This window comes from Amphiprion ocellaris, chromosome 23 (assembly GCF_022539595.1).
Source record: "Amphiprion ocellaris isolate individual 3 ecotype Okinawa chromosome 23, ASM2253959v1, whole genome shotgun sequence".
Lineage (NCBI taxonomy): Eukaryota > Metazoa > Chordata > Actinopteri > Pomacentridae > Amphiprion > Amphiprion ocellaris.
The window spans coordinates 25842872-25870843 of NC_072788.1; the positions used below are offsets into that span (position 1 = coordinate 25842872).

A 27972-nucleotide genomic window follows, 5' to 3' on the forward strand; every position below is an offset into this window, starting at 1 on the left:
AGCTCTGAAGAACCAGCAGAGAACCTCCAGAACCCAGCTGTTCACCATCACAACCACACCGACCAAGCATCATAACAAACAGCTGACACAGCGTGGAACAAAGTCAGCGCAAAACAACCATATAATTATCACAAAACAACAATAAAATTAACGCAAAACAACCACAAAATTACCATAAAACCAACATAAAATTAACACAAAGCCACTGTAAAATCACCACAAAACGACCATAAAACCACCATAAAATTAACACAAAACAACGACAAAACCAACACAAGATCACCACAAAATAATCACAAAACCAACATAAAATCAACACGAAATCACCATAAAATCAACATAAGCTGTGTTGTTAGTGTTGTCTTAGTTTTGTGTGTTTGTGTTAATTTTGTGTGTTACTTTTGTGTGTTTCTTTGTGTGTTTGTTAGTTTTGTGTGTTAATTTTGTGTGTTAGCTTGTGCGATTATTTTGTGTTTTGTGTGTTAGTTCTGCGTGTTTGTTTTGTGTTTGTTAGTTTTGTGTGGGTTAGTTTTGTGTGTGTGTGTTAGCTTAGTGTTTGTTAGTTTTGTGTTTGTTTCTTATGGATGCGGTGAATTGATTATCGATCGATCGATGCCCTCCTCCCCCCGTTGCTACGCAGTGACGTCAGAGGAGAGAAGATGGCGGCCGTGCTGAAGGCGGAAGGTAACGGAGTTTTAACTCAGAGTTTAGCCTGAAAACACGTCTCTCTCCCCGCAGGCTGCTCTCCGTTCACCCTCTGTGTTTCACCCCAGCATCCGGAGGCCAGCGGCCGCCGACCGGCCCAGCGCAGCACGCTGGAACCCGGAGGTAAAGCCCCGCAGCTCGGCTCTGGGAGCTGTTTAATCGCCGCTGGTTGTGTGGAGCGGAGCTAGCCGGCTAGAAGAGCGGCTAAAGCTCCGGACAGACAGCAGCGATGTTTCTGAGTTAGTGGATTAATGGACCGTTTAGCTGGATGTGGAGGGCCGGGAGTAGAGTTAAATCTGCGTGAAAACCCGCTGTCACTCCGTCTACCGTCACAGTTAACGATGCCAGGCTCACAGCAGTGCTAACCGGAGCTTTAGCGCCGGGACCTGTGAGCCGCTGCGGCCGCGGGAGGAGCTGCGGGAGGCGGCGGCAGCAGCCAGGCGAGTCCGCGGTCGGAGCACGGCCTTCGGGGAACGTGTGTGTGTGTTCTGTGGATCACCTGTTCACTGAAGACCTGCAGCTTTTAGAAATCAATATCCAACAGCAGAATCCAGACAGAACAGAGGTGCAGCTGATCTGATCAATAATGACAATCGATCAGTGATGTTTCTGATCACTGAGTGTGTTAATGTGTGTGTTAGTGTGTGTGATCGTGTTGTGAGTCTGAGTGTGTCTACAGATGGATGGTGTGTGTCTGGACCACCTGTTAACAGTATTGATGATCGATCAGACTAATTGATCGCCTCCAAACAGACAGAGATGTGGTGTGTTTTTATTTCTACCATCAGGGAGTTTGATCCACTCACTGATCAATCAGCAGCTGATAATCAATAATGTGTGTGTGTGTCTGGTGTGTAGCTGTGTGTTATGTAACTCAACACACACTCACCAAGTAATGTGGCTGCAAATTCAGCTGTTGCTAGGCAACAGGGAGCTACTGAAGGAGTGTGTGTGTGTGTGTGTGTGTGTGTGTGTGTGTGTGTGTGTGTGTGTGTGTGTGTGTGTGTGTGTGTGTGTTTGTGTGTGTGCGCACGCAGCGGGGCAGTGAGCAGCTTGGATTTCAGGTGTGTTTATGTGCTGTTTCCTATTGATCCAACTATTGAACTGAGTGTGTGCTGTGTGTCTCTCTCTGTCTCTGTGTGTGTGTATATTGTGTGTGTGTGTATATTGTGTGTCTGTGTGTATTGTGTGTGTGCTTGCAGCGGGGCAGTGCAGGCGGTTGTGTGTTCTGTGAGACTCATCCTGCATGGACCCGTCGCCATGAGCAACAAGGAGATGGTTTCCACGGAGACAGGTCAGTCCCATCCACCTGTGTGACATCACCCTCACCTACACATCCATGTTGCCACGGTGATGGTGATCTCACAGGGGGCTTTAGTGGTTTGGAATGATCAGAGAACCGATCGATCAGAGGATCAATAATCAGTCACATTGTGAGTCTCTGTGATTGTTGTGTGTGTTTTTGTGTTGCTATGGTCATTTTGTGTGTCTTAATATTTGTATTTGTGGTTGTTGTGTCTCTTAATGTTCGTGTTTATGGTTGTTGTGTTTCTTAATATTTGTGGTTGTTGTGTGGCTTAATGTTTGTATTTGTGGTTGTTTGTCTTAATGTTTGTGTTTGTGGTTGTTGTGTGTCTTTATGTTTGTGTTTGTGGTTGTTGTGTGTCTTAATGTTCGTGTTTGTGGTTGGTGTGTCTTAATATTTGTGATTGTTGTGTGTCTTAATATTTGTGGTTGTGGTTGTTGTGTGTCTAAATGTTTGTGTTTGTGGTTGTTGTGTGTCTTAATGTCCGTGTTTGTGGTTGTTTTGTGTCTAAATATTTGTGGTTGTTGTGTGTCTGAATATTTGTATTCGTGATTGTTGTGTGTCTTAATATTTGTATTTGTGGTTGTTGTGTGTTTTAATGTTTGTAATTGTGGTTGTTTGTCTTGATATTTGTGTTTGTGGTTGTTTGTCTTGATATTTGTGTTTGTGGTTGTTGTGTGTCTTAATGTTCGTGTTTGTGGTTGTTGTGTGTCTTAATGTTTGTGGTTGTGTGTCTAAATATTTGTGGTTGTGGTTGTTGTGTGTCTTAATGTTTGTGGTTGTTGTGTGTCTTAATGTTCGTGTTCGTGGTTGTTGTGTCTTTATGTTTGTGGTTATTGTGTGTCTTAATGTTTGTGGTTATTGTGTGTCTTAATGTTCGTGTTTGTGGTTGTTGTGTGTCTTAATGTTCGTGTTTGTGGTTGGTGTGTGTCTTAATATTTGTGGTTGTTGTGTGTCTAAATATTTGTGTTTGTGGTTGTTGTATGTCTTAATATTTGTGTTTGTGGTTGTTGTGTGTCTTAATATTTATGGTTGTGGTTGTTTTGTGTCTAAATGTTTGTGTTTGTGGTTGTTGTGTGTCTTAATATTTATGGTTGTGGTTGTTTTGTGTCTAAATGTTTGTGGTTGTTGTGTGTCTTAATGTTTGTAATTGTGGTTGTTTGTCTTGATATTTGTGTTTGTGGTTGTTGTGTGTCTTAATGTTCGTGTTTGTGGTTGTTGTGTGTCTTAATGTTTGTGGTTGTGTGTCTAAATATTTGTGGTTGTGGTTGTTGTGTGTCTTTATGTTTGTGGTTATTGTGTGTCTTAATGTTCGTGTTTGTGGTTGTTGTGTGTCTTAATGTTCGTGTTTGTGGTTGTTGTGTGTCTTAATGTTTGTGGTTGTTGTGTGTCTAAATGTTTGTGTTTGTGGTTGTTGTGTGTCTTAATATTTGTGTTTGTGGTTGTTGTGTGTCTTAATATTTGTGTTTGTGGTTGTTGTGTGTCTTAATGTTTGTGGTTGTTGTGTGTCTAAATATTTGTGTTTGTGGTTGTGTCTTTATGTTTGTGTTTGTGGTTGTTGTGTGTCTTAATGTTTGTGGTTGTTGTGTGTCTAAATATTTGTGTTTGTGGTTGTTGTGTGTCTTAATGTTCGTGTTTGTGGTTGTTGTGTCTTAATGTTTGTGGTTGTTGTGTGTCTAAATATTTGTGTTTGTGGTTGTGTGTCTTTATGTTTGTGTTTGTTGTGTGTCTTAATGTTCATGTTCGTGGTTGTTGTGTGTCTTTATGTTCGTGTTTGTGGTTTTTTGTGTGTCTTAATGTTTGTGTTCGTGGTTGTTGTGTGTCTTAATGTTTGTGGTTGTGTGTCTTTATGTTTGTGTTTGTGGTTGTTGTGTGTCTTAATGTTCGTGTTCGTGGTTGTTGTGTGTCTTTATGTTCATGTTTGTGGTTTTTTGTGTGTCTTAATGTTTGTGTTTGTGGTTGTTGTGTGTCTTAATGTTTGTGTTTGTGGTTGTTGTGTGTCTTAATGTTTGTGTTCGTGGTTGTTGTGTGTCTTAATGTTTGTGTTCGTGGTTGTTGTGTGTCTTAATGTTTGTGGTTGTGTGTCTTAATGTTTGTGGTTGTTGTGTGTCTTAATGTTTGTGTTTGTGGTTGTGCAGAGAACAGAGGACAGAGGAAGGTGTTTGTTCCCAACAAGCTGCTCGAGTGTCTTCCCAGTTCTTCCAGTCTTCCCAGTGAGAGGCTGCGCTGGAACACCAACGAGGTCAGAGTCACTTCTGCTGAGACGTTGTGTGTCTGTCCTCTCACCATGGTAACACACTGAGGACAGATTTCATCACCACAACAGGACAACACTGAAGAGGACTACCACAAAGAAGCACGAAACAAATACAAAGAGACACAAAACGACCACACAGAGACATGAAACGACCACAAAGAGACACGAAACGACCACAAAGAGACACAAAACAACCACAAAGAGACACCGAAACAACCACACAGAGACACAAAACAACCACAAAGAGACACGAAACAAATACAAAGAGACACAAAACGACCACACAGAGACATGAAACGACCACAAAGAGACACGAAACGACCACAAAGAGACACAAAACAACCACACAGAGACATAAAACAACCACAAAGAGACACCGAAACAACCACACAGAGACACAAAACAACCACAAAGAGACACGAAACAAATACAAAGAGACACAAAACGACCACACAGAGACACGAAACGACCACAAAGAGACACGAAACGACCACAAAGAGACACAAAACAACCACACAGAGACATAAAACAACCACAAAGAGACACCGAAACAACCACACAGAGACACAAAACAACCACAAAGAGACACAAAACGACCACAAAGAGACACAAAACGACCACAAAGAGACACGAAACAACCAAAAAGAGACACGAAACAACCACAAAGAGACACGAAACGACCACAAAGAGACACGAAACGACCACAAAGAAACACGAAACGACCACAAAGCGACACGAAACAACCACACAGAGACACAAAACAACCACACAGACTAAACTTCTATAAATCTCTTTATCTCTGGATCCTGTGCTGTTGTCGGCCCTCAGACGTTGTGTGTTGTGTGTGTGGTGTGTTGTGTGTCTGCAGGAGATCGCCTCCTACCTGATATCCTTGGACAGACATGAGGAGTGGCTCTCCTGCAGCCTGAAGACCAGGTACCTGCCGTGTTGCCTGTCAGACGGAGCTGAGGGCGGCAGGCCGGCTCTGACGCTGTGTTTGTGTTTCAGGCCGAAGAACGGCAGCATCATCCTCTACAACCGCAAGAAGGTCAAGTACCGCAAGGACGGCTACTGCTGGAAGAAGAGGAAGGATGGGAAGACCACCAGAGAGGACCACATGAAGCTGAAGGTCCAGGGCATGGAGGTGAGTCTGGACAGCAGCAAGACAAGGTTTAGGGCTTAGAGCAGCGGCGTCCAGACTTTTTTAAAGAGGGCCATATTAGTTGATGTGAAAATGCATGAGGGCCGACCATTCAGCCTGATATTCTTTAAACCCTTTAACATTAAATGCAAATCAACTACTCCATTATTTTTTTTAAACTGCAAGTGGCATACTCTCCATGTCTTAACAGAACATAAATCTAAAATTTTACCAAAATCACTCTGCCTTTCATATTTAAAGACCACAGAAAATGAAGAAAAGGTCTGTCTGGGAAAAAGAAAACAACTTTTTGAAACATTTCGATGTTGCAGTTTCAACATTTTGAGACACATTTAAAACATTCCATATTGTTCGCTATTAAATGCTCACTATGAACAGGAAAATAACACTAACAGTTCAATTATTCAGAAGTACAAAACACTGAGGGCCGTATGAATCCTTGTGTTACTCGTTATCAAAAAGGAGACAGGCAGGGTTTCTCATTATTTCAATTTTAGATCAAAAATACGAAATAGAAAAACGGGCTGCCTGACTGAATTAGATTTAAATATTTAATTTGTCAGATTACAAGACCAGGTTGGATTGTCAGATGAAAAACAAAAGAACAAATTAAACACGAATTGAAACGAATCAGTGCATATTCAGAACTGTGGTTTTGATCATCACACCCAAAAAACAGAAGACTGATAAGTTACCTGCACTAATGTGGAGGGTGATGCTGAGACCTGGACTCCAGGATGTGGACCAGAAGGAGCTGCTGGAGTCCACTGCAGCTCAGTGAGCTCCATCTGCAGGTGGTCTGGAGCTTCATCAGGGTCCACTGAGGAAGGAGTGGAGAAAAGTCTGATCTCCTTTTCAGTAGCAGCAAGATCCTGAAGGCGCTGTTGAAACTCCTCAGCCAGAGTAGAGATGTCTGCTGCAGACCTCCTCGTTTGTGCTGATGTTGTTCTGAGGAAAACTGGTCGTTATTCCCAGCAGCGATGGGAAATGTGTGGTATTAAATGTGGTATTAGAGTGTGTTTGTGACAGGTGCCTCTGGAAAAGCTGCAGTTTGGACCCAAAGGCTTGGATGTGAGAAAACAGCTGGCTCACCGCTGCATCTGGACCCTGGATGCTCGTGTTCAGCGCCTTCACATGTCTGGTTATGTCAACTAAAAATCCCAAATCAGCCAATAGTTCTGGCATTGGCTGTTTGTTTTTTTCCAAGAATTGTCTGATTTCCTCCCTAAGAGAGAAGTGCTGCAGTGCAGACCCCCGACTGAAAAGTCAAACTCTGCTCCTTTTTCCTCTAATTATCTCTTAATGTCAGATGAAACATCTTCAGTTCTCCGTACCACAGGGTTAGGAACCAGGAAAACATCAGCAAACTCTTGCTTCTTCTCAGGACAAAGTTTCTGTACAGCTTTCATCAGGCAGTCTTTAAAGAATTCACCCTCAGTGAAGGGTTTGCAGTGCTCATAACTTGCCTTTGTGGCATTTTATTTGATTCACAGGCTCTTGTGAAAAAGCGCTGCTGTGACAATATAACAGCTTCCAGTTGCTTCAGTTTTTCACCACATTCGTTCCCGGTTAGCTTGTCGTAGTTTACATGTTTCGTCTGGTCGTGCCTCTTGATATTGAACTCCTTGAAAACAGCCACAGTCTCCTGGCAAATTAGGCACACACCGTTGTTTCACATTTCGGTGAAAAAAATTCTCCAATTTCCACTTGTTTTGAAAGCGGCGGCCCTCGCTGTCAACTTTCCTTTTTTTAGTTACAGTCGCTGTTTTTGAAACGGGCTGGAAAGGATCACACTATGCTCTGGAGAGGATCACACTATGCTCTGGAAAGGATCACACTATGCTCTGGAGAGGATCAGACTATGCTCTGGAAAGGATCACACTATACTCTGGAGAGGATCACACTATGCTCTGGAGAGGATCAGACTATGCTCTGGAAAGGATCACACTATGCTCTGGAGAGGATCACACTATGCTCTGGAAAGGATCACACTATGCTCTGGAGAGGATCACACTATGCTCTGGAAAGGATCACACTATACTCTGTGACCCTGGTGAGGGCCACAGGTCTACTACCATCTCCTGGTGAAATATAAAATAGCTTTTTGTACTCTGTATTTTACACTGACAGTCAACGGTGCTGGCGGCCGCATATCATTGATTGTATGACAGAGGCTGCAGCCGCTGGAAATTTGAACACGGGCCGCTTTTGGCCCACGAGCCGGACTTTGGACATGCCTGGCTTAGAGGAAGAATAGCTGTGGGCCAACAGAGAGGTTCTTCCCAGCCTGAGGAGATGTTACCTGGACCAGCAGCCCTGAGTTCAGACTGTCAGGACACTAGCTTTATCGTTGGGACTGTTTAGTACCTCTTTGCCCTGGGTTCAGATTGTCAGGCTGCACAGACTGATTGTTTTCATGAAAAATGCCAGAAATGTTTGCTGTGCTTCTCGTTTGTCTCGGTGTTGCTAGAGTCTGATTGGCTGGTGAAAAAGACCAGCTGACTGCGGGTGCATGTTCACTAGATGCGATTTTCCTGCATGTAAACGCGCCGCATCTGAAAATCGCACGGACAGCGGGCGGTCCCTAGCGGATTACAACATGGTCACATGACTGAGCTTTCAGCTGGACGGTCCATTAGATGAGTCGGATAAACACAGCGGCTCGGCCACAAACTTTGCCTTTTATTTCAAAAACACTTCAAGGAAAAGTATTTCTGAAAGCATTTAAGGCAGAAATAATCTGCAGCAGCTGAATCTGTCCTGGTTTTATTTCACCGACAGCTAGTTTAGATGTTTGAGGACAGTTTCACGATGCGTGGAATCGCCACACACTGCATCTAATTTGCATAAAGTAGAAGTCCAGTCTACTTTATGCAAATGAGCTGCAGTCCTCTCCGGGTAAACACACCGGATCACAGCTGGAAACACACCACAACCGGACCAGCATGCAGCATGTGGTGTGTTTCCAGCTGTGAGCCGCTGTGTTTATCCGACATACCTGCCGGATCGTCAAGCTGAAGGCTGGTCACGTGACCACGTAGCGGCCCACTAGTGACTGCCCACCATCCGTGTGATTTTCATATACAGCGCGTTTACATGCAGGAAAATCACATCTAGTGGACACATGGCTTCAGTGTTTGACTGATCAGTACCTCCTGATCAGCTCCTGGCAGCTGATCAATACTGACCTCCCTCCTCTGTGTTTCAGTGCCTCTACGGCTGCTACGTCCATTCCTCCATCGTGCCAACATTCCACAGGCGATGCTACTGGCTGCTGCAGGTCAACACAACAGCACAATACAACAATACAACAACAACACAATATTCCACATGCGATGCTACTGGCTACTGCAGGTCAACACAATAAAACAATACAAAAACAACACTACAACAACAACACAATAATAGCAACACAATAATACAACACTACAACAATAACACCACAACAACACATCAACAACACAATAACAACACAACAACAGAACCAGAAGCAGCTGACAGGTGCGTGTCTCTGTCCCAGAACCCCGACATCGTGCTTGTCCACTACCTGAATGTGCCATCCCTGGAGGATTCTGGGAAATGCAGTCCGCTGCTGTGTGCCGTGTCCGACCGCCATGACAGCGTGAGGTGGAGCCGAGACGACCTGCTGAGCCAGCTGAAACCCATGTGTAGGAATACTGTAGTACTCACTGTAGTACTCACTGCACTGTAGTACTCACTGCACTGTAGTACTCACTGCATTGTAGTGCTCACTGCACTGTAGTACTCACTTCACTGTAGTACTCACTGTACTGTAGTACTCACTGCACTGTAGTACTCACTGCACTGTAGTACTCACTTCACTGTAGTACTCACTGTACTGTAGTACTCACTGTACTGTAATACTCACTGTACTGTAGTACTCACTGCACTGTAGTACTCACTGCACTGTAATACTCACTGCACTGTAGTACTCACTGCACTGTAGTACTCACTGTACTGTAGTACTCACTGCACTGTAATACTCACTTCACTGTAGTACTCACTGTACTGTAGTACTCACTGCACTGTAGTACTCACTGTAATACTCACTGTACTGTAGTACTCACTGTACTGTAGTACTCACTGTAGTACTCACTGCACTGTAGTACTGACTGTACTGTAGTACTCACTGTACTGTAGTACTCACTGTAGTACTCACTGTACTGTAGTACTCCCTGTACTGTAGTACTCACTGTACTGTAGTACTCCCTGTACTGTAGTACTCACTGTAGTACTCACTGTACTGTAGTACTGCACTGTAGTACTCACTGTACTGTAGTACTCACTGTAGTACTCACTGCACTGTAGTACTCACTGTTCTGTAGTACTGACTGTACTGTAGTACTCACTGCACTGTAGTACTCACGTCACTGTAGTACTCACTGCACTGTAGTACTCACTGTACTGTAGTACTCACTGTATTGTAGTACTCACTGTGCTGCAATACACCTCTACTTGTACAGTAGTACTACATACTGACCGATGCACTAAAAGTACACTACAGCGTGTATATGTAGTACTAATGTGTACTTGTATTGAGTCCAGTCCACAGTATGAAGTGCTGTGTAGTACTAATGTGTACTTGTACTGCATCCAGTCCACAGTATGAAGTGCCATGTAGTACTAATGTGTACTTGTACTGCATCCAGTCCACTGTATGAAATGCTGTGTAGTACTAATGTGTACTTGTACTGCATCCAGTCCACAGTATGAAGTACTGTGTAGTAGTAATGTGTACTTGTACTGCGTCCAGTCCACAGTATGAAGTGCCGTGTAGTACTAATGTGTACTTGTACTGCGTCCAGTCCACAGTATGAAGTGCCGTGTAGTACTAATGTGTACTTGTACTGCATCCAGTCCACAGTATGAAGTGCTCCGTGGGCTCAGGGGACTTCAGCATTGAGGAGCTGGTTCAGCACATCCTGGACCGACAGAGAACCAAACCACAGCCGCGGACACACACCTGCCTCTGTAACACCATCCAGGGTAAGGCGGCGCTGTGACATCACTGTGACCTCACTGTGACATCACTCTGAGCCCTGTCTTGTGTCTCCAGTGTCTTCAGGGGTGAACATTCCCCACCGCTGTAACAGCACCAAGCACCGCATCATCTCCCCCAAGCTGCCGCCGTCCTGCCGGCCGACTCAGTCACCGCTGTCTGAGCTGGGGGAGGCCGGAAGGGGGGGAGGAGATGCCAAACTGCCTCACCTGCAGGCCCAGAGCAGCCCGGCCTCGTCCCCGTCCTCCAGGTAAGCTCACTTATCTGGAAGGGTCAGCTGAGGTAGCATTAGCCGCTACGTTAGCCTGAACATGCTCGTCACTACATTAACCTACACGTGTAGCAGTAGCCGCTACGTTAGCCCAAACCAGATCATGCTAGTCACTGCATTAACCTACATACATAGCATTAGCCATTACATTAGCTTGAACGTGCTAGTCACTACATTAACCTACACATGTAGCATTAGCCGCTACATTAGCCTGCACATGCTAGTCACTACATTAACCTACACATGTAGCATTAGCCGGTACGTTAGCCTGAACATGCTAGTCACTACATTAACCTACAGGTGTAACATTAGCCGCTACGTTAGCTCAAACCAGATCATGCCAGTCACTACATTAATCTACACATGCAACATTAGTGGCTACATTAGCCCAAACCAGATCATGCTAGTCACTACATTAACCTGCACACATAGCATTAGCCGCTACATTAGCCTGAACATGGTAGTCACTACATTAACCTACATGTGTAGCATTAGCCGCTACATTAGCCCAAATCAGATCATGCTAGTCACTGCATTAACCTACACACATAGCATTAGTCATTGCGTTAGCCTGAACATGCTAGTCACTACATTAACCTATACATGTAGCATTAGCCGCTACATTAGCCCAAACCAGATCATGCTAGTCACTACTTTAACCTGTACATGTAGCATTAACCGCTACGTTAGCCTGAACCAGATCATGCTAGTCACTATATTAACCTACACATGTAGCATAAGCTGCTACGTTAGCCTGAACCAGATCATCCTAGTCACTACTTTAACCTGTACATGTAGCATTAACCGCTACGTTAGCCCGAACCAGATCATGCTAGTCACTACTTTAACCTGTACATGTAGCATTAACCGCTACGTTAGCCTGAACCAGATCATGCTAGTCACTACATTAACCTACACATGTAGCATAAGCTGCTACGTTAGCCTGAACCAGATCATCCTAGTCATTACATTAACCTAAACACATAGCATTAACCGCTACGTTAGCCTGAACATGCTAGTCAGCACATTAACCTACACATGTAGCATTAGTCGCTGTGTTAGCCTGAACAGGTAGCATTAGTTAGCATGTTAGTCTAGACGAGATCTATCTCTCTCTCATCTGTCTGTCTGTCTGTCTGTCTTTCCACAGTTCGGCCTCGTCCCCCCCTCAGCCCCACAGAGCCGCCATCACCGTGAGTAACCACGGCAACGGCTTCTACGGGGACCGCCGCAGCAACCTGACAACGATGGCGCTGCCCCAGAACGCTGTCATTGTCATGGCAACGACGGCTGCTACCATCGCGGGGGGAGGAGGGGGAGGAGGTGGGGCCAGCGGTGAGGAGGCGGGGCCGACGAGGAGCCTGTCACTCACCCGCTCTGGACAGTTGCTGCTCTCCCCCGCCCTCCCCCCTCCCCCCACAGCTGCTCCCGCCTCCCCTCCCTCCTCCTCCCCCGCCCCCCCGGCCCTCCCCCCCCCTCCCCCCCAGCCGCCGGGCGTGGCCACGCTCTCCCTCACCCTCCTGCCCTCCCCTGTCATCGGAGGCCTGCTCCTCACCCCTCCCTCCTCCTCCTCCCTCCGCTCCCCCCCTCCCCCTGCTGCAGCCCCCTCCCCTCCGTCTCCCCCCTCTTCCCCCTCGCCGCCTCACCCCTCCCTCCCCCTGGCCTTCGACCCCGACTCCTTCCTGAACTCCCCCAAACAGGGGCAAACGTACGGCGGCCCCCCCTCCAGCCCCTCCCCCGCCCTCTGCACCTTCTCCCCTCTGTCTCCCCCCTCCCTCGCCCTCTCTCTCTCCCCCACCTCCACTCCTCCCTCATCCGTGTCCCCTCCCTCCTCCCTCTCCTCCCTCTCCTCCTCGGAGGTGGACCGCAGAGACTCCGCACCCTCCTCCTCGCCCCCCTCCTCCTCCCTCCCCCCCCCTCTCTCCCTCTCGCTGTCCCCCACCTCCTCCGTGGCTCCGCCCCTCCTCCCCCTCTGCCTGGAGCTTGGAGGTCTGGGGGAGTCGGAGGGAGGCCGGGGGGAGTCTGGGGGTGAGGGGGAGGTGATGGAGCGGAGAGGTGATGATGATGATGATGATGAAGGCAGGGCTCCGCCCACCAAGCTGGCTCTGCTGCAGGTGAGTCATCTAGCGTGTTCCTGGGACTATTTTCTGTCTCGTATCCCTCCGCCCATGACCTCTTTCTGTTTCTGTCTTCAGACAAGCCCCGCCTCCTGCAGCTCATCTCCACGGCAACAGATGACCAGCTCCACCTCCCTGCTCCTTGTCTGCCAGGACTCGGGCAGCCAGCCGGCCAATCAGACGCTGCAACAGGCTCCTGAAGCCCCGCCCCCAGCTGAGATCTCCCATCAGCTGCAACAGACGGTCGCTCTAAGCTCCGCCCTTGCCGTGCACCCGCCCACTTCCCCTATCCAGGTGAAGCAGGAGAGTGGGCGGAGCTTCGACACCGAGGACACCCGCATGGACACGCATCTGTCGGAGGAGGCAGAGCCCTGCGAGCGTGGGGGGGAGGAGCTGGATATCTCCTTCGACAGCCAGTTCCCCGACCTCATCTCTGACCTCATCACCGAGGAGGCCAATCCCGTGGCTGCTCTGCCCCCCGCTGTGTTTCCAGTCCGCTACATGGTGCCGCCACAGCCCTCCCCCTCCTCCTCCTTCCTCCCCTTCCCTCACCCGCTGCCCTTCTCCTCCTCCTCCCGCCTCGCCTCCATCACAGACTTCTCACCTGAGTGGTCGTACCCTGAGGTAACCAATCAGCAGCCAGCACACACCTCCACCTGTACAGCAGAGTTAGAAACTAAACTTGACAACACATCTGGCAGAAAGAATCAAACCTGTAGTAAGTGGATAAAGCGTGACAGAAATCTGATCAAAATTACTTTGAACCTTTTTAACATGAGCTGAAATTTATCTAAAACAGACGAAAACTCATCTGAAATAAAATTCCAATTTAAAACTTCTCCAGTTTAAACTTTTAAACTTTATGAATCCAAAATATCTTTATGAATGTTTAAAATAAATGCGCCGTAGAATCTGTCCATTGGAACAAAATGTGTCCTAAAGATCCTGAAACTGATCTAAAATGGTAGAAACACTTCAGAAAGAGTGAAAAATGACTAAAACCTGGTTCAGACTGAGTCAACATTCTGAGCTGCTGGTCCACAGGGGGGCAGCAGAGGGTCGGTCCAGACCTGCTCAGCTTTAAGGTTGAGTTTATTTCATTAAACCTTAAAAATAAATATACTAACTTTACCGTCATCAGTCAATTAGTTTTATTAGTGATGGATCAGGTTATTGTGTTTTCTACCTGCTTCTTTTCCTTTTAGCATTAAAACCGTATTTTTCCTCAATCTGCATCTATGTGTCACTCTGCAGGGAGGCGTGAAGGTTCTGATCACTGGGCCGTGGAGCGAGCCGGCGGGTCGCTACTCCTGTGTTTTCGACCAGAGCATCGTCCCCGCATCGCTCATCCAGCCCGGAGTCCTGCGCTGCTACTGCCCCGGTACCGATCCACATAGCACCACAAACACCAGGAAACCAGATGTGGTTGTTCTTGGAGAAATGTACATGATAGCCACAACAATAGCCTAGCCACACACCGTTAGCTACTCAGCCTGAACAAGCTAATGTTAGCTACTCTGTTTGCCTGAACAAGCTAATGTTAGCTAGTACTTTAGTCTGAAAATGTGACGTCAGCCCCAACATTAGCGTCAAATAGGTTGTTATATTCTCAGTTAGCCTAAACAAGCTAATGTTAGCTAGTACAATAGTCTAAAAATGTGACATCAGCGACTGCAATAATCTGAAATAGAATGTTAACTTTGGTTTTAGCCTAAATAAGCTAATGTTGGGATCTGTGTTAGCTGTGATAAAGTAACATTGGCCACTATCCTAGCCTAAACAAGCTAATGTTAGGGTCTACGTTAGCCCTAATAAAGTAACATTAGCCGCTATGTTAGCCTAAACAAGCTAATGTTAGGGTCTATGTTAGTCGTAATAAAATAACACTAGTCACTGTGTTAGCCTAAACAAGCTAATGTTAAGGTCTACGTTAGCTGTAATAAAGTAACGTTAGTCACTATGTTAACCTAAACAAGCTAATGTTAGCTGCTACATAATCCTGATAAAGTACTGTTTGCCTCTGTGCTAGCTAACATTAGTCACCATGTTAGTCTGAACAAGCTAATGTTAAGGTCTATGTTAGCTGTAATAAAGTAACATTAGTCACTATGTTAGCCTAAACAAGCTAATGTTGGGGTCTATGTTTTCTGTAATAAAGTAGCATTAGTCACTATGTTAGCCTAAACAAGCTAATGTTAGCTGCTACATAACCCTGATAAAGTACTGTTTGCCTCTGTGCTAGCTAAACAAAATAATGTTAGTCGTTACCTCAGGACGAACACGGACCTTTCTCACCTGTCTGACTCTGTCTCCGCCCCTCAGCCCATGAGGCCGGCCTGGTGTGTCTGCAGGTCCTAGAGTCCGGAGGTTCTGTGTCTTCGTCGGTTCTGTTCGAGTACCGGGCGAGGAACGCCAGCTCTCTGCCCAGCTCTCAGCTCGACTGGCTCTCATTGGACGGTGAGACACGACTCATCCAATCAATACCAATCAATAACAGTAACCACTCGGTCCTCAGTGCCTGGTTGGCCTGGTCTGGTCTAGTGTGGTTTAGTCATGTTCTAGTTCAGGTCTTGGTCTAGGTCCTGGTCCTGGTTTTTGTTCTGGTCTTGGTCTAGGTCCTGGTCCTGGTTTTTGTTCTGGTCTAGGTCCTGGTCCTGGTTTGGTATAGTCTAAACTAGTCATGCTCTAATTCTGGTCTGGTTTGGTGTCGTCTGGTCTGATCTAGTCTAGTATGGTTTAGTCATGTTCTAGTCCTGGGCTTGGTTTTGGCTTTGGTTTTGGGTCTTGGTCTTGGTCCTGGTCCTGGTCTAGTATAGTGTACACTAGTCTTGCTCAAATTCTGGTCTAATCTAGTATAGCTTAATCATGTTCTAATCCAGGTCTTGGTCCTTGTCCTGGTCTAGTATAGTCTACTCTGGTCATGCTCTCATTATGGTTTTGGTTAGTCCTGGTCCTGGTCTTGGTTCTGGCCCTGGTCAAGTATAGTCTACTCTGGTCATGCACTAATCATGGTTTTGGTTTGTCCTGGTCATAGTTCTAGTCCTGGTCCTGGTCCTTGAGTCTTGCTACAGTGGAGCTGTGAGAACCTCAGCTGTTGTGAGGATCTTGAGTCCATATGGAGTCAGGTTAATGAGACAGAACTTCCTAAATATTCATCCTGGTCTTGGTTCTAATCCTGGTCCTGGCCCAGATTAATGAAACAGAACTTCTTAAATATGAAACAGAAACAAGAGTTTAGGAGAAAAGTCCATCTGATCACCTCCAACAGTTTGGTGATTGGTATTTTTTGGTGTTTTTTGGAGTCTTCTGGTGTTTTTTTGGTGATTATTTCTCTTGGTGTTTCCTGTTCCTGTCTTGTTGTCAGACTTTTCCTTCACTCTTTGGAGACGGTGTTTACAGATTCCAGGTTCAGTGAGACTTTTGACTCTCATCTCTTCCTTTGATATTTAACTCTGACCCTGAGAACCCACGTCTGAAATGACTAGAAGGACTTCCTTGATCAGTCAGATGCTGTCAGAACAGGAAGAACCTTTCAAACTAGAGAAACTAATCTGAACTTAAAGTGGTCTCAGTGTGTCAACATCCCTTCGTCCTACATGTTTCATCTAAAGTCCTCCAAAATAAATTGTTTACTGGAACCAAATTGTGGATATTAATGAAGAAAAGTCTCAAAAATCTTGATTAAAAATGAACAAAAGTGTCAAAAACCTGAATATGAACCAACAAAAGTCTCAAAAACTTCAATATTAGCAAACAAAAGTGTCAAAAACCTGGCTATTAATGGAAAAAAATGTCAACAACCTGAAAATTAACCAACAAAAGTCTCAAAAACCTGGATAGTAACCAAAAAAAGTTTCAAAAACCTGAATATTAATGAACCAAAATGTCAAAAACCTGGATATGAATGGACAGAAGTCTCAAAAACTTCAATATTGGCAAACAAAAGTGTCAAAAACCTGGATATTAATGGGGAAAAAAAATTTGACAACCTGAAACTTAACCAACAATAGTGTGAAAAACATGGATATTAACCAACCGAAGTGTGGAACCTGAACACCAGACTGCTGCTGGAGCTCTGAGGTTGAAGGTTTGGTTGTTGTTTCTCAGATCTGCCACCAGACGGTGCAGATGAGTTGGTGTGTGTGTGTGTGTGTGTCGCTGGTTTCTGTCAGGAATGTCACACAGACACTCTATCAGCCCCTCCTCCCCCTGCCTCGGGTTTCCCAGCATGCCGTGCTGCAATGTTGGGACGTCCAGACTGAGCTCAGGCTGCTGTAGTCGGAGGCTTTAACGCCAGCTGATCCTCGCTCAGCCTGCTGCCTGACTGTGTGTGTGTGTGTGTGTGTGTGTGTGTGTGTGTGTGTGTGTGTGTGTGTGTGTGTGTGTGTGTGTGTGTGTGAGAGAGAGACATCACGGCGTACCCAGCATGCCCCTCACCTGAGCTCAGAGGGGCAGAAGATGGACGGCCCTCGGGATGGTGTCGGTAGGACCAGCTCTGCCTGTGTGTGTTTTTGTGGTGGTTGTCATGGTTACGCAGCTGCTGGCCACCGTTGCAACCAGCAGCGCCGTGTGATGAGTGAACGTTCATTCAGTCCAGCTGATGTGTTCTGGTTTCTGCTAACAGATGTACTAATGCTTCCAGATTTAGTTTGTGATGTTCCAGAAGAGCTTCGTTATTCAGTGTTTGAACAGAAGATTGTCCAGAAGGAAATGAAACCTGTCAAAAATTACTGTGGAAAATAACTTCAGACTTAATACTTGGAATTATTACAGACCTCTTTCCCAGACTGACCTGAAATGACTCCAGAATGATCTGAAATGAGTCTAGAATGATTTGAATGATTTTATACGAGTCTAGAATGATTTTAATGATTTGAAATGAGTCTAGAATGATTTGAAAAAAGTCTAGAATGATTAGATATGAGTCCAGAATGACCTGAAATGAGTCCAGAATTATTTGAATGAATTGATGAGTCAAGAATGACTTGAAATGAGTCTAGAATGATCTGAAAGGAGTCTAGAATGATTTGAAATGAGTCTAGAATGATTTGATGTGAGTCTAGAATGACCTGAAATGAGTACATAATGATTGAAAATGAGTCCAGAATGGTTTGAATGATTTGAAATGAGTCCAGAATGACCTGAAATGAGCCTAGAATTATTTGAATGAATTGATGAGTCAAGAATGACTTGAAATGAGTCTAGAATGATCTGAAAAGAGTCTAGAATGATTTGAAATGAGTCTAGAATGATCTGAATAATTTGAAATGAGTCTAGAATGATTTAAAATGAGTCTAGAATGATCTGAAATGAGTCCAGAATGACCTGAATGAGTCTAGAATGTTTTGAAATGAGTCAAGAATGATTTGATGAGTCGAAAATGATTTGAAAATGATTTGAAATGAGTCTGGAATGATTTAAATTATTTGAAAGGAGTCTAGAATGACCTGAAATGAATCTTCTGTAGCAGCCTGCTAACTTAGCTCCGTTAGCATAGCTTTAGCCTCTGTGATAGCAGCTCGTGATGTTTAACTTAATTAGCCTAGCACCGTTAGCTGATTGAGTTCCAGCTGCTCTGACACCGACAGGTGTTTTCAGGGAGTCTGATGTTCAGCCAGAGAGTTTTAGTTCAGTTTCATTTGTCTTTGTCATTATTGTGTGTTTCTTTGTCATTATTGTGTGTTTCTTTGTCATTATTGTGTTTTTCTTTGTCATTATTGTGTGTCTCTGTCATTATTCTGTATCTCTGTCATTATTCTGTGTTTCTTTTGGATCATTTGCTTCATGTTGTGGTAATTTTTTGTGATCTTGTGGTTTGGTTTTTTTATTGTAATGACTAATTACTGTGGAATAAAGTGGATAAAATACTGTGTCATGAGAATAATTTTTCAGCTGTGGGGGAGCAGGGAGTCCCCGGTGTGTGTGTGTGTGTGTGTGTGTGTGTGTGTGTGTGTGTGTGTGTGTGTGTGTGTGTGTGTGTGTGTGTGTGTGTGTGTGTGTGTGTGTGTGTGTGTGTGTGTGTGTGTGTGTGTGTGTGTGTGTGTGTGTGTGTGTGTGTGCAGCTCACGGTGTGTTGGGCTATATTAAGGACGCTGCTTTTATTTCCTTCACACGGTGAGACTGTGCCAGGCGGCCGAGCGATTGAAGTCAGTCAGATAGTTTCCATGTGAGACACTGTGTGTGTCTGTGTGTGTGTGTGTTCATCCAATCAGGCTGCTGTGTGGGTGACATCCGGCCTCTGATTGGCTGGTGCAGGTGATGCAGCAGGTGCATGCTGGGAGCTGTAGTCGCTGAGTGTTCTGTGCTGTGTGCTGCAGATAATCAGTTCAGGATGTCCATCCTGGAGCGTCTGGAGCAGATGGAGCGCAGGATGGCGGAGATGTCGGCCCGGGACCTCCACCAGCAGCAGCAGCAGAAGCACAAGCAGCAGAGCGGCACCCAGCAGGCCACCCCCCCTCCGCCTCTACCTGAGGACCACGAACAGGTGAGGCAGCCGATCCTTCAGACAGGCAGTGGTTTGGTGCTGCTCACCTTTCATGGCTCTGTATGTTCAGAACGGCAGGGTTTAGAGGAACATGTAGCAGCAGACAGGTTCATAGCAGACAGTCTGACCTGAACAGAAGCCAATCAGAGCTGAGGCCAGGGAGCTGCTAACACCTCACAATCAGTACATGAAGTCTGAAAAATATGCATTAAACTATTCAGAAGAGACTTAAAACCTGTAAAAATATCACTGTGAAGAGAATACAACGTCTCCTTAAACAGACTCAAAATAGCTGAAAAGACAGAAGTAAAGCTGCTAACAGATGCTCAGTCTGTATGACAGAGGCAGAAAGCAGCGACTAAAGAACAACATGAAGCTCAGGTGTGTCCAGGTGGCTGTCAGTGGAACAGAACAGGTGACTCAGAGAGTAAACTCTGTAGAGCAGCTCTGCCCTGACCTGTGCTGAACCTCCCCCCTCTGATGTCATGGCAAGTTGGCAGATGGAGCCATCGGGTTAAAATAGACTCAGTGGGACAGAGAGAGACCTGACCTTAGATACAACAATTACAGCTGCAGCCAGAGCCCTGCTGCAGCCTGTTGTCTACACCAGCAAATAGCCAGGTCCACGTGTTAGATTCACTACCAGCAAATATCCAGGTCCACATGTTAGAGTCACTGCTGTAGACTAGAAAATATCCACGTGTAGCAGTCACTGCTGTGGACCAGCAAATATCCAGGTCCATGTGTTAGAGTCACTGCTGTGGACCAGGAAATATCCAGGTCCACGTTTTAGAGTCACTGCTGTGGACCAGCAAATATCCAGGTCCACGTGTAGCAGTCACTGCTGTGGACCAGCAAATATCCAGGTCCATGTGTTAGAGTCACTGCTGTGGACCAGCAAATATCCAGGTCCACATGTTAGAGTCACTGCTGTGGACCAGCAAATATCCAGGTCCACGTGTAGTAGTCACTGCTGCAGACCAGCAAATATCCAGGTCCACATGTTAGAGTCACTGCTGTGGACCAGCAAATATCCAGGTCCACGTGCAGCTGTCACTGCTGTGGACCAGCAAATATCCAGGTCCACGTGTTAGAATCACTACCAGCAAATACCCAGGTCCACGTGAAACAGTCACAGCTGTAGACCAGCAATTATCCAGGTCCACATGTTAGAGTGACTGCTGTTAACTCAGATTAGTCCAGTTACCTCAATGTCTTAACTAGTTCAAATTAGCCCCGAACATCTTAGCTAGTTCAGGTCGCTCAGGTTAGTTCAGATTAGCCAAGCTACCCAGGATATTCCAGTTGACTTAGGTTAGCCCAGTTAGCTTAGATCAGCCCAGGTAGCTCAGGTTAGCCCAATTAGCTCAGATTAGCCCAGTTAGTTCAGGTTAGCCCAGCTAGTTCAGGTTAGTCCAGCTAGCTCAGATTGGCCCAGCTAGCTCAGATTAGCTGAGCTAGCTCAGGTTATCCCCGCTAGCTCAGATTAGCCCAGCTAGCACAGGTTACACTCTACAAAGGTGATGTTTTAGCTGCCTGGTGTCTTACGGTGCTACCTGTGTGTGTTTCAGTCCTCACAGTGGTTCGAGAGGAGGATTGTGGGAGTTTGTGAGCGAATGATGAAGGGAGGAAGATGGACAGGAGGAGGAGGAGGAGGAGGAGGAGAGAGGCTTCATCACTCCATCCGTCACCGAGGGATGACACTGCTGCACCTGGCTGCTGCTCAGGGATACACACACCTGATACACACTCTGATACAGTGGAGGTACACACCTGATACACACCCTGATACACACTCTAATACACACCTGATACACTGGAGGTACACACCTGATACACACCATAATACACACTCTAATGCACACCTGATACACACCCTGATACACACCTGATACACACCTGATACACAGGAAGTACACACCTGATACACACCTGCTGTTGTTGTTGACGTTGTTGATGTTGTTGTTGTTGTTTGTTGTAGGAGTGTAAACAGCGACAGTCTGGACCTGGAACAGGAAGTTGACCCTCTGAACGTGGACCACTTCTCGTGCACGCCGCTGGTGAACACACACACACACCAACACTTTGAGAGGCGCCGTGTGTGGCGTTGCCGTGGTGACCTGGTGTTTGTGTGTTGCAGATGTGGGCGTGTGCGCTCGGCCACCAGAGGGCAGCAGAACTCCTGTACAGCTGGAACAGTCTGGCCCTGGGGATCCCTGATTCGCTGGGACGCCTGCCGCTCGCCGTCGCTCGTTCCCGCGGACACACCCGCCTCGCCGCCGCGCTGGAGGAGCTGCACACGCAGCGCACACACGTGACGCCCCGGGACTCAAACACGCCTCCCACTGACACACACACTCCGGACACGCCACAGCCACAGCTGCCTCCGTCTCCTCTGTCCACCAGCCCCGACACAGGTAACACTAACCTGCTGCTCACCTGAGGCCATCCCAGCTCTCTGATTGGTTGTAACTGAGGCCACTCCAGCTCCCTGATTGATTGAGGTCATTCTACCTCTCTGATTGGTTGAGACTATTCCAGCTCTCTGATTGGTTCTAACTGAGGCCATCCCAGTTCTCTGATTCGTTGTAACGTGTCCCCTCTCTCTCCCCTACAGGTCTGAGCTCCTCCAGCAGCCTCCCCTCCCCCAGCGACCCCTCCTCCCCCTCACCAAGCTCCGCCTACTCCAGTGCCCCCGCCCCCATGGACACCTCCCCCTCCTCACCTTCGTCTCCCTCCTCGTCCTCCTCGCTGCCCATCTCCCATCCCTCCCCCTCCTCCCTCTCTGCTGTGTCCATGTGGGGGGAGGAGCCCAGCGCCACCTTCAGTGCAGGTAACCCAGGTAACTCTGCTGCTCATTGGTCTGAGGCTGACTGAAGCCACAGGAGTGTCATTGACCCCCTGACTGATCGGCTGCAGGTCTGACCCCCGGCGGCTCCAGAGACTCCCCCCTGTACCTGATGGACTACATGAGCGCCGCCCCTGGCCACGCCCCCGGCCGGCCGGCGACACTGGAGGAGACGCTGCTGAGCTACAGCGAGAACGCCGAGAACGAAGGCGAGGAGGAGGAATACCTGGAGGAGGAGGTGCTGCAGGTACATGTCTGTACAACACCTGAGACCCACACGCCCCCCCCACCACTGACCCTGTTGCTATGGTTACCCTCCTCAGGTCGACATGGCGACGCTGGCAGAGCAGATCATCGAGGCTACTCCAGAGCGAATCAAACAGGAGGACTTCCCCAGGGGGGCAGAGTCACCGCTCAGAGAGAGGCGGGACAACCCCGCCATCCAGGACACCTGGCTGGCCACCTACCTGGAGACGGTCGACGCCCACACACACTCCCCGCCCAGGTCAGTGTCACCATGGAAACAGTGCTCCCTGTGCATTCTGAGTAATAACTCGGGGCTGAATGTGTGTTCCAGGCGGGTGTGCCCACCCTCTCCCCTCAGTGCTCTGGCCCTCCAGAGGCTCCGCCCCCCCTCCTCTGCAGCGTGGGCGGAGTTTCTGAACGCCTCGGCCAATGGGAAGATGGAGAGAGACTTCGCCCTGCTGACACTGACGGACGGCGAGCAGAGGGAGCTGTACGAGGCGGCCAGGATCATCCAGAACGCCTTCAGGAGATACAAGGTCAACACCTGACAGAAGATAATCAATCAGAGAATTCATCAATATGTTGATCAGAAAGGAGCTCCTCTGTGATTGGTTGAAATGTCACATGACTGCTTGTTATATGCTGTTAAGATTAGTCAGTAAAGGTTAGCACAGGTTAGCTCAAGTTTGGCCAGGTTTGCCCAGCTTACTCAGTTTAGTACAGCTACTCAGATTAGCCCAGCTAGCTCAGGTTAGCCTAGCTAGCTCAGGTTAGTGTAGCTAGCCCGCTTCACTCAGATTAGCCCAGCTAGCTCAGGTTAGCCCAGGTAGCTCAGGTTAGTACAGTGACTCAGATTGATCCAGCTAAGTCATGTTAGTTTAGCTAGACAGGTTTGCTCAGATTTGCTGTACTAGCTCAGGTAATCCTGGTTGTGTGTTGTTGTGTGTTACCTGTTGTCCACCTGGACTCGGCTGATCTATAATCCTGGTTGTGTGTTGTTGTGTGTTGTTGTGTGCTACCTGTTGTCCACCCGGACTCAGCTGATGGCTAATTCTGGTTGTGTTCAGGGTCGGAGGCTAAAGGAGCAGCAGGACATGGCTGCTGCCGTCATCCAGCGGTGCTACAGGAAGTACAAACAGGTGTGTGTTGTTGTTGTGTGTCTGCTGGTGTGTAGCTGTGTAGCTTCACTAACACTGAACTAACCTGCTGTGTCTCCACCATCTCTCTCTCTCTGGCTAGCTAACATGGATAGCTCTGAAGGTAATACGGCTGACAGTAGACGTAGTGTGTAGTCACCCATTGCTCTGTGTGTATTAGTGTATGTATTAGTGTGTGTGTATATTGTGTAAACAGGACTGCACATAGTGAATATTTTCTTTATATTTTCATTCATTTGTCCATAAAATGTCAATAAATCTTCTCATTTCATCACAAAAACACAAAATAATTCAGTTTACTGTCCGGTGTATTTGTTGATTTAGTCTTAGTTTATTCTCTGGTTTAGTCCTAGTTTATTCTTTGGTTTAGTCCTAGTTTATTACTTGGTTTAATCCTAGTTTGTCTGGTTTAGTCCTCGTTTATTACTTGGTTTAGTCCTCCTTTATTCTCTGGTTTAGTCCCAGTTTATTTTCTGGTTTAGTCCTAGATTATTCTCTGCTTTAGTCCTAGTTTATTATCTGGTTTAGTCCTAGTTTATTGTCTGTGTTAGTCCTAGCTTATTGTCTGATTTAGTCCTAGTTTATTCTTTGGTTTAGTCCTAGTTTATTGCTATGTAACCCTCTGAGATGCAGGCTGGGCTCTGACAGCGAGTCACTGATGACCTGTGAACAGGAAGTAGTTTTACCCATGAACAGGAAGTAGTTTTACTTGTGAACAGGAAGTAGTTTTACTTGTGAACAGGAAGTAGTTTTACTTGTGAACAGGAAGTAGTTTTACCCATGAACAGGAGGTAGTTTTATCTGTGAACAGGAAGTAGTTTTACCTGTCCAGTGTTTCCTCTGTTGACCCAATGATGTCCTCCTCAGTACGCCCTCTACAAGAAGATGACCCAGGCCGCCATCCTGATCCAGTCCAAGTTCCGGTCGTACTACGAACAGAAGCGTTTCCAGCAGAGCCGGAGGGCAGCGGTCCTCATCCAGCAGTACTACCGCAGCTACAAGGAGTACGAACGGCTGAAACAGGCGCCGAGAGGGGCCGCTAGCCACAACCCCAAGATCAAGTAGGTCCAGTAATCTGATTACTACCGATAAATACAGCTAGCCACAACCTCAAGATCAAGTAGGTCCAGTAATCTGATTACTGACCAGACAGAACACACCCAGTCTGCTGCAGATGTTTTAGTTACCATAGCAACACCACTCAGTTCTTAGACCAGTTAGCAGAACGGTTAGCAACCAGTTAGCATCCAGTTAGCAGATCAGTTAGCAGACCAGCTAGCAGAGCAGTTAGCAACCATTTAGCAACCAGTGAGACCAGTTAGCAACCAGTTAACAGATCAGTTAGCAGACCAGTTAGCAACCAGTTAGTAGACCAGTTCACAGACCAGTTAGCTACATTAGCAGACTAGTTAGCAGACCAGTTTACAGATCAGTTAGAAGACCATTTAGCAACCAGTTAGCAGACCACTTAACAGATCAGTTAGCAGACCAGTTAGCAGAGCAGTTAGCAACCAGTTAGCAGACCAATTAACAACCAGTTAACAGAGCACTTAGCAGACCAATTAGCAACCAGTTAGCAGAGCAGTTACCAGAGCAGTTAGCCACCAGTTAGCAACCAGTTAGCAGATCAATTAGCAGACCAATTAGCAACCAGTTAGCAGACCAGTTAGCAACCAGTTAACAGATCAGTTAGCAGATCAGTTAGCAGACCAATTAGCAACCAGTTAGCAGACCAGTTAACAGATCAGTTCACAGACCAGTTAGCTACGTTAGCAGACCAGTTAGCAGACCAGTTTACAGATCAGTTAGCAGACCAGTTAGCAACCAGTTAGCAGACCAATTAACAACCAGTTAACAGAGCACTTAGCAGACCAATTAGCAACCAGTTAGCAACCATTTAGCAACCAGTTAGTTGAGCAGTTACCAGAGCAGTTAGCCACCAGTTAGCAACCAGTTAGCAGATCAATTAGCAGACCAATTAGCAATTGGTTAGCAGACCAGTTAGCAACCAGTTAACAGATCAATTAGCAGATCAGTTATCAACCAGTTAGCAGATCAATTAGCAGACCAATTAGCAACTGGTTAGCAGACCAGTTAGCAACCAGTTAACAGATCAGTTAGCAGATCAGTTAGCAGACCAATTAGCAGAGCAGTTAGCGACCAGTTAGCAACCAGTTAGCAGACCTGCTAGCAACCAGTTAACAGAGCAGTTAGCAGACCAGTTAGCAACCAGTTAGCAACCAGTTAGCAAACAAGTTAGCAGACCCGTTAACAGATCAGTTATCCAACCAGTTAGCAGAGCAGTTAGCAACCAGTTAGCAGACCAGTTAGCAAACAGTTAACAGAGCAGTTAGCAGAAACACCTCCTGGTTCTGGTTCCTGTGGACAGACCAAACCTTCTAACTGAGCTGTTTCTGAACAGAGGCTCCTTCCTGACCAAGAAGCAGGACCAGGCAGCCAGGAAGATCATGAGGTTCCTGCGGCGCTGCAGACACAGGTAAGTCTGAACCTCCAGCTGTTCCTCCAGCTGTTCCTCCGGGTGTGTTTCTGACTTTCGCTGTGTTCCTGCAGGATCAAGGAGCTGAAGCAGAGCAGGGAGCTGGAGAGGAGAGGCCTGACCACCTGAAGGCCCACCACGGATCCACCTGTCCTCCTCAGAGCTCTGGCCCTCAGCGCCGCCTGGCAGGCACAGCTCCTTTATTTTCCCTGAGCAGAGTCTAGCAGGAAGAGAGCGGGTCGAGCCGTCAGTCCTGTCTGACATCAACCAGCGCAGCAGTGATCGACTTTAGGGAGCAGTGATTCAGAATACTCCCTGAAGTCGATCGTTTCAGCTCAGCTTCAGGGGCGTCTGAACCCTCCTGTCAGACTCAGCTCAGGGCAGACGGAGCCCAGCGGGTCGGAGGAGCTGAACGATGCTAACGATGCTAATGAAGCTACTCCTATTTAAACACAATCACTTACAGAACATTCTATATAATATATAAATCTATATATTCTAAAGTCGTGTTTCTAGATGCTCTGGATGTTTATTTATTACAGCATGAACCGTGTGTGTGTGTGTGTGTGTGTGTGTGTGTGTGTGTGTGTGTGTGTGTGTGTGTGAGGTCCAGTCTTAAGGACACACCTCTGACCTCTGGCTCACCTGAGGACGTTCTAACAGCTCGGCATGCTGGGTAACGTAGGGACTCAGAAGGCAGACCTGGGCGTAGTCCTCCTGGTTCGGTGCCGGGGTGACGCCATGTCGGGGTGATGCTGTGAGGTCAGACGGGTCCCTCCACGTCTGGACTGTAACGAGTCCGGAACCTGACGGGTGACTCAGCAGCGGCGACGGCACTTTGGCTCCACCAATCACTGCTGCTGCTGGGTTCCCCGCCATGCTGCTCGCAGTCCTGCTGTTTTTATAACGTGTGCTTTATTAGGCAGAGACTCAGCAGCGTTGCTGTGATGTCGCGGTGACGTCGCGGTGATGTCACAGTGACGTTGTGGCGCCGAGGCCCGAGCATGAGCTTCGTTTCTACCCGGAAACAATCGGTTGTTGTTGTTGAGCTGTTGCAGTGACGCTTTGCATGAGTTTGTATTTCAACGTTATGCATATTTCAAACCTTTAAACCGATCAATAACGTTACCATGGAGTCATCAATAAATCAGCTGTTTGCTACTTCCTGTCCTGTTTCTGCTTCCTGCTCAGGAAATGCACTAAAACCATGACAACACGACACACTGAAACCATGACAACACAACAACACACTGAAACCATGACAACACAACATGCTGAAACCACGACAACACAACTACTCCTGTCCTTCCTGTCTAAAATAGAGTCCAGGTCTCTGAATCCTCTGTAAAAACAACCTGTAAGACCAGAACCAGTCTGGTTCTAAACAGGGTTCCTCCACCAGACTGGACTCCTATTGGTACCAGAACCACTGAGTTCTGCTGGACCGTCTTCAGACCTGTTAACCACCAAATCCTCCTCTCCACCTCCACTGGTCCATGTCTTCAGGACCAGAACTCCACTGATTCAAGTCCTACCACTCAGGAGATACTTCAGAGGATCCTGGAGGGTAGAAGTGTCTGAAGTTGTCAGTCTATCTACAGGGGTTCCTCCAGGGTCAGTGCATGGTCCTCCTCTTCTCAATAAACACAAAAATCCTCTCCCATGGTTCCTCCACTGTCTCCTCCAGATGATCCAGAGCGCAGCAGAACGTCTGGTTTCCACCCAGAAACATCTCAGATCACCCCGCTGTTCAGATCGCTGCAGAAAACTCTAAACTAGAATGGAAAAATCTCCTCCTACCTGAACTCTCTCATCCAGGTCTACACTCCCCCCTCCAACCAAAGGTTCCTGGTCCAAGCTCCACAACAGAACACCTTTACATCTGACAGACTGCAAGTTCTC

At 47.0% G+C, this 27972-nt stretch overlaps 1 protein-coding gene across 7 annotated transcripts; it reads left to right on the top strand.

The window, feature by feature from the left end:
• The first annotated feature begins 85 nt into the window (after positions 1-85).
• Positions 86-27231, top strand: camta2 (calmodulin binding transcription activator 2). Of its 7 annotated transcripts, none has more exons than XM_055007379.1 (26): positions 86-1270; positions 1908-1999; positions 4150-4253; positions 5137-5204; positions 5277-5412; positions 8639-8710; positions 8951-9098; positions 10309-10437; positions 10508-10700; positions 11872-12835; positions 12917-13462; positions 14093-14219; positions 15161-15295; positions 19156-19322; positions 20894-21087; positions 21304-21382; positions 21463-21739; positions 21940-22164; positions 22242-22417; positions 22494-22675; positions 22748-22952; positions 23484-23555; positions 23656-23676; positions 24441-24634; positions 25996-26070; positions 26145-27231. In XM_055007379.1, exons 2-26 carry the CDS (start codon positions 1966-1968, stop codon positions 26197-26199), a joined length of 4578 nt encoding a protein of 1525 aa, XP_054863354.1. In that variant the 5' UTR covers positions 86-1270; positions 1908-1965; the 3' UTR covers positions 26200-27231. The 7 variants fall into 7 exon arrangements, with proteins under 7 accessions (XP_054863354.1, XP_054863355.1, XP_054863353.1 ...); XM_055007380.1 differs by having other exon boundaries at positions 86-1145; XM_055007378.1 differs by having other exon boundaries at positions 86-828.
• The last annotated feature ends 741 nt before the right edge of the window (positions 27232-27972 follow it).

What these genes read in the sequence shown, in the direction of transcription:
- camta2 (XM_055007379.1), top strand. Translation starts at nt 1,966, where the DNA reads ATGAGCAACAAGGAGATGGTTTCCACGGAGACAG. An exon ending in CCAAGCTGGCTCTGCTGCAG is followed by an intron (nt 12,836 to 12,916) that starts GTGAGTCATCTA and finishes TTCTGTCTTCAG; the next exon opens with ACAAGCCCCGCCTCCTGCAG. An exon ending in TAACATGGATAGCTCTGAAG is followed by an intron (nt 23,677 to 24,440) that starts GTAATACGGCTG and finishes TGTCCTCCTCAG; the next exon opens with TACGCCCTCTACAAGAAGAT.